The sequence below is a fragment of the Apodemus sylvaticus genome, chromosome 6 (genome assembly GCF_947179515.1).
Source record: "Apodemus sylvaticus chromosome 6, mApoSyl1.1, whole genome shotgun sequence".
Taxonomy (NCBI): domain Eukaryota; kingdom Metazoa; phylum Chordata; class Mammalia; order Rodentia; family Muridae; genus Apodemus; species Apodemus sylvaticus.
The window spans coordinates 99,538,153-99,544,633 of record NC_067477.1 but is presented as its reverse complement, the minus strand read 5'-3'; the positions used below and the strand labels follow the sequence as shown (position 1 = coordinate 99,544,633).

At 49.2% G+C, this 6,481-nt stretch overlaps 1 protein-coding gene across 1 annotated transcript in view; it reads left to right on the top strand.

Moving 5' to 3' along the window:
* The first annotated feature begins 851 nt into the window (after window positions 1-851).
* Window positions 852-6,481, top strand: part of Grhl1 (grainyhead like transcription factor 1) — a 44,296-nt gene continuing 38,666 nt past the window's right edge. The window contains exons 1-2 of the mRNA XM_052186043.1: window positions 852-1,033; window positions 4,401-4,587. Of these exons, the coding sequence (XP_052042003.1) occupies window positions 1,014-1,033; window positions 4,401-4,587 (207 nt within the window). The 5' untranslated portion in view covers window positions 852-1,013. The remainder of the gene's footprint in view (window positions 1,034-4,400; window positions 4,588-6,481) is intronic.

Below are 6,481 nucleotides of genomic sequence, written 5' to 3'. Positions count from 1 at the left end.
CTCTAGGAAGCAGGAAAATTTGCCTGCTGTCTCTGCCTTGTCCTCCGTGTCTAGATCCCTGTCTGTACTGTAGTAGGCCTGGGGTTGAGATTAAAGAAGCCGACCCGTTGAAGAAGAAAAAAAAAAGGGGGGGGGGGCAAAAAGGGAGGAAAAGGTAGAAGCCAATCTGGAGCTGGCCAAACAGAAAGACCACACAGGTAGTAGCTAGGAGTTGAGGATACTAAAGCCCAAATGCAGCTCGGAGCAGATAAAGAGCCAAGCAAGAACAGGTGCCCTCAGGAGGCTGGTGGGGACCCCCCCCCCCCCCGAGCTTGGGAAGGCGGCTTAGAGTGATGCTCTTGACACTTGGTAGGTACCCAATGAACAGGGACTGCTGGCCGGGGAACTATGGGTTATTAAGGAGCTCTGCAGACTTGCGACTGTCACACAGTGGACACTGAGGGGTGAACCAGAAGGAAACCTCCGAGCCTGCACATCTGCAAAGAAATTCCCTAGGTATTGCCCAGGCAGAGGCCTTGAGGCCGGAGAACTGACCGCGAGCGAGAACTGGAAGGTGAGACGCGCCCACGCGGGTGCGCGCCGAAGCCTCTCGGCGCCGGCGGCACTACGGGACGGCGCCACCGGGGCCAGCCGCGCGCCCGCGCGTAAGCTCCTCAGCGCCGCCGAGCACCGCCGAGCACCGCGTGGCCCCCGCCCTCCGGTCCGGCCCTCAGGCTCCTCCCCAGACCTCCATCTCACCAATCAGGAGAAGCTCCCCGCCTCTCAGTTCCATAAGCCCCGCCCTGGGCCGGCGTGCCGCCAGCCAATGGGAGGCCGAGCCCAGCGCCCAGTGCGCGCTGCCCGCGCCGAGCCGGCTCAGAGCGAGAAAAGCGAACCCAACCCGTCGGGGCCGCCGCTCCGGACCCACCGCCTGCCGTCGCGCACCGCCCGCCGCCGCCTCCTCCCCCCGGATCGGGTGTACTGTCCCAACCCGAAAGTCCAGTTCTACGGCCCGGCAGCGGCAAGCGAGCGCGATGACACAGGAGTACGACAAGTGAGTGAGGCGCGGGCGCGAGTCCGGCCAGGGCCCGGGGGCCACCGCACCTGCCGCCGCGACGGCGCGGGCTCCCGGACCTGCGAGGCCGGGCGGGGCGGGGCGCGGGGGGGGGGGGGACAGCCGACCTGCCGTCGGAGGGCTCCGGGGTCCGGCGCTCATGGACCGGTGGGGACGGGGGAACCCCGGGCAGCCTGCTGTCACCTGCCGAGCGGCCGGAGTGAGAGATCTAGGGGAAGGTTGAAGTGTCCGCTGCCCGCGCGTTTTCTTCGCTGCGGCTGCTGTGTGAGAAATCTGCTGTGGGTGTTCTTGGGCCCTTGCATCACCGACGGTAATTACAGAAGACTATTTTTGCCGTTTGGGAATATCAAGAGGAAGAAACTGGCGAGCAGGGTGATAAAGTTAGAAACTACTCTCGAATCGGGGTTGCTTTTTGGAGTTTGGGACATAAGAAAGTAGCGAGAAATGTTGAGTGATGATGTAAGAGGTGATCGGACTTTGGCAGGATTTGGAGGGGGGAGTTCTCAATTGTACTCGCAACTTTTCTATAAATATGAAGATGTTCTGAAAGATCGAGTATCTTCTTATCTCGGCTCAGTAAATCTGAAATGGAGAATTGGTTTCACAGTTAAGGGTAGATTTTTCTCATGCTTGCTTTCTGAAGGGGGTTAGCTGAGTGTGGAATCAGCAAGAGATTAATTATCTTGTCTTGTAGGAAATGAAGTTGAGTTAGTGCTCGGTTCTCCTTTTAGAATCCTGACCCCATAACTCTTGAAGGTCTGAGGCTCACTTGAAAACACCCATGAACCTGCAGGGCTGGAGCAACAACTTGGGCTTGAAGAAGTGGGCTGCAGTTCCTGTGTTTATTTCTCTACTTACTTACTAGGCAAAAGTCCCCGCGCCAGCCTCTTGGCCTTAGGCATACTTTGGAAATATAAAATGCCTTCAGGGTAATTGCAGACATAAAGCCACTTGGAAAATATTTATTTTCTGATGCTTGTACCAATGTTGGATGGGATAGAAGAAGGGAAGCTTGAAAAACTAGCATTACAACTGTTGAATGAGCCAACTGCTGTCAGAGTCTTCTGGAAGTGGCTATTAGATTATTAATAATAGCTCAGCAGTACACCAGGGACTCTCACCAAGGAACCACGATCTCTCTGTCGGCCTCATGACCCAAAGACTTGGAGGGGGGTAGGAAGATGCCAGGTTGTGTATTTCTTTCTTTGGGTAAAACTTGAGATTTGTAAAGTCTTCTTGTTTTTTTTTTTTTTAATACTTCAAAATAATAAGCTGCCTCCAGATGTAAACCCTTAGAATCATCCTTTTCCCTCCCCTTTTCAAAGATCTCCTTTTTTCTTCTTTTTCTTCTTCTTCTAAATCTATATCTGTTTTTGAAGGATTTGGGTGACTGCCAAGCCCAACCTTTGTTGATTCCTTGAGAAGATAATCATACTTTCTCCACTCACTTTTAGAAAAGGTAGGTCACCTCTAGGCCATTTACACATTTCATTTGTGTGTTGCAACGAGAACTGGGCCTGGACAGCCATAATTCAGATAAGTTCCAGACACCTTCGTTCTTGTTCCCTCACACACAAAAAAGGACTGCCTCGGCTTGCTAAAGTCAATGTTCCGTGTTTTCTTTCTATTGACTTATTAAATAGTACCAGCGGAGCAGTTGTTGAGACTGTTGACAGTTCCAGTTTTTGGAAGCAGTAGTGTTTGCTCGAATCATTTAAATTAAATCTCCTGTAAAGTGCCCCTAAAATCACCATTCATTTTCTGGATTTTTCCCACAAACTGCACTGTTAACGTGAAATAGTCCTTGCCTGGTGTGAAAAACTAATAAAGATTTTATTTATTTGGGGGGAAGGGAGCACTGGGGATTAAGCCCAGGAAGCCCCTTAACCCAGAGCAGAGAAGTCATATGCACAACACCTTAGCTATGCCATCGGATCCTAAAGTCTAGGAAAAGTTTTTTTTTTTTTTTTACATTTTATTTATTTTACTTTATGAGTTTGTGTTGGCATTTCCCTCACTCTCCCAACATTCTCTCTCTCTCTCTCTCTCTCTCTCTCTCTCACACACACACACACACACACACACACTCAGAGGACAACCTGTAGCAAGTCCTTTCTATCTACCATATGGGTTTTAGAAATTTAACTCAGTTACCTTTATCAGCTGAACCATCTTACCAGCCAATGAAGATTTTAAAGTGATTAATTTGCCGTGTGTGTGTGTGTGTGTGTGTGTGTGTGTGTGTGTGTGTGTGTGTGTGTGTGTGTGTAGGAGTCTGCTCTCTTCTTCCACTGTGTAGGTCCCAGGAATGGACCTTCAGGCCATCAGACTCATGAGCAAGTGCCTTTACCCCCTGAGCCATCTTCCCCGGCCCACGTAAAGGTTTTGAAATCGTATCTGTCCACTGTTTTTTGAAAGGCTGATTTCCATTCTGTGCCTTCGTTTGTTGTGGGCTAAGTGTTTATCTCTAAGATGAGCCTTTCACTCCCATGCCAGAAGATTATGCTGCTTTATTGATTTATAGTCCCCTTTGGCTGTGCTCCAGGCTCCTCCTGCTGGTAACTGTAGAGTCTTCTAACTTTCTCAGATACCCTGAAGGATTAAGTGAAATGTCCCGTTTGCTTTATGTCCCTTCTTCCTGCCCCTGTTTCTCGGAAGGAGCTGTATAAAGTCCTGGCTTCGGCTGGGGAAGGAGGAAGCCGCATGTAGCAGTGGCCTTGAGTGAGATTGGACAGCATCCGTACCTTGCTGTATCCCTTGTGTGTGGTTATATAGTTTAAATAGTCCTGAGTCTTCTTGGGGCTAGTTTTGAATTTTGACAAGTAGTATCATCTCAGTGTCTTTGAGAGGGGGTCATTAGTTCTGCCTTGCCTTCTGAGCTTGCCTTCGTCTGACTTACTAAGGCTATTGATGTAGCTAACATGCCACAGGTGATTTAAAATATGCCTTTAGAAAAAGTGTTTTGTAAACCAAATCTGAATTTTCTGAACATTTTTTATTTATTCCAAAATTATCGTTAAGAGGAGTGTGGACACAATTTCAGTTACTTTATTGTGTTTCCTTCAGAAGCTGTTGGTATTTAATTGATGCTAATGCAGGAGATGGAACCAGTGCTTTGCCCATTTGGACCAGTTGCTATGCCACTGGCTGCCTCCCACTTGTAATTACATCCTGGCACAGGGCCGTGTGTCCTATTTTAGAGAAATGTCAAAGAACTGTTTGTTCAGTTTGTTTTGTTTTGGGGTTTTTTTTTTTTTTGCTTTGTTTGTTTGTTTGTTTTATACAGCTTGTAAGCTGTCTTGCTGTAGGAAGTATGGATTTAACTTTTGAATCTGTTCCTCTGAAGCAAACGGCCAGTGCTGGTTCTTCAGAATGAAGCCCTTTACCCACAGCGGCGCCCCTATACCAGTGAGGACGAAGCCTGGAAGTCATTCCTGGAAAACCCTCTCACTGCGGCCACCAAAGCGATGATGAGTATCAACGGAGACGAAGACAGTGCGGCCGCGCTGGGCCTGCTCTACGACTACTACAAGGTAGGCCACAGGCCCTTTGCAGCTGCGGGCGAACCATGCCCAGACGCACCTGATTCAGCAGCCTATAAAACAGCCATTTGCTGCCGGAATGTCAGGCCGCTTGCTTCCCTAGTGACTGTAAATAGTTTAATGACTCCTCGGCTTCTGGTGGTTCAAAGCTGAGCATCCGCCATCATAGAATCAAAGGGTGGTTTTTAAACAGCCGCTCTGGCCCTCACTGAAAGAGACGCTGCTAATGAAAGAAGGTAGTAAGTAGCCAGCCTCCCACCCCCCTTCCTCCTCCCCCCTCCCCTCTCCCCCTCCCTTGAGTATTTTAACAAACTTGGTTCCTGGTTTCATGGAAAAGGGGTTGTTGCTGACTGACCAGTGCTCTCCTGGTCTGGGTGCTCAAGGTGACCGCCTTTTCTGTAGCTGCTATTACGAAGCCTTGGGAGCCACTGGGGAAAATACACTCTTTTACAATTCTGGGACTTGGTTCTAAGATCAGACTACACTTTCTTTTTCTTTAAGATTTCTTTTATTTATGTGAGTACACTGTAGCTGTCTTCAGGCACACCAGAAGAGGGCATCCGATCCCATTACAGATGGTTGTGAGCCACCATGTGGGTGCTGGGAATTGAACTCAGGACTTTTGAAAGAGCAGCCGGTGCTCTTAACCACTGAGCCATCTCTCCAGCACACAGAATACATGTTCTTTGCCTGTTGTTAGACAGTTGAATTAGCCTTAACTCTCATGTGTAGGGATTTATACCATTCTGCCTGATGGTTCTTAATGGAATTCTAGTAATTCAGTTGCCACTCTCTGGTGGCCTGTGTCATAGTGGACACAGGACGGAAGGCCAGCCTGTGTGACGCTTTGGACTCTCAGGCCCAGCAGCCGGGATGCATTGTTAGGGTTCAGCCCCAGTCCGTTTCCAGCCACAGGCTGGTGCTGGGGTGTGGCTGGCGCTGTCCAGCAGCAGATGCTCCAGGGATGGCCATTTCAGTTGGTTGGCCGTCGGCATCTTATTACTTGGTACTAGCAATGCTTTAAAAACAGATTGCCAATCCGTCAAACAGTACTTGGTATTATCTTTTTTTAAAAAGATCTATGTAGGACTGAAGAGATGGCTCAGCGGTTAAGAGCACTGGCTGTTCTTCCAGAGGCCCTGAGTTCAAGTCCCAGCAACCACATGGTGGCTCATAACCATCCATAATGGGATTCGATGTCCTCTTCTGGAGTGTCTGAAGACAGCTACAGTGTACTTGTATACATAAAAAGATCTATGTAATTGTAGTTATGTGTATGCATATGAGGATGTATAGGAAAGTTTCTATACATGAGTGCAGGTGCCCTTAGAGGCCAGAAGAGGGACCTAGATTCCCCGAAGCTGGAGTTACAGGTGGTTGTGAATGGCCGGCCTACTGTGAATATCAGGTCCCAAACTCCTGTGCAAGGACACCGTGCACTCTTGACCCCTGAGCCATCTCTCAAGCCCCTTTAATTTGTTGTTCATGGTGAAATATGAAAGAATTCTTGCACAGCAAAGCACTGCATCTCAGCAACACGTGTGCGCCCATTTGGACCATGTCTCAGCTGGGTTAATGTCACAGGGTGCCAGTGTCATTTGTCTGCTTCTTAGCTTTGAGGCAAAGAAAAGAGGAGTCAGAAAAGGAGTAGATCGGAGCTGGGGAGATGGCTCAGCAGTTGGGAGCATCGGCTGCTCTTCCAGAGGACCCTGGTTAGTTCCCAGCACCACATGGTGACTCCAGCCGTATCTAACTCCGGCTCCAGGGCCCCCGATGCACTCTTCTGACCTGGGCACCCTTCACACGTGTGGTGTACAGACATAGGTGCAGGTCAAACATTCATACCCAAGAACAAAATATATACCATACAATTTTAAAGAAGAAA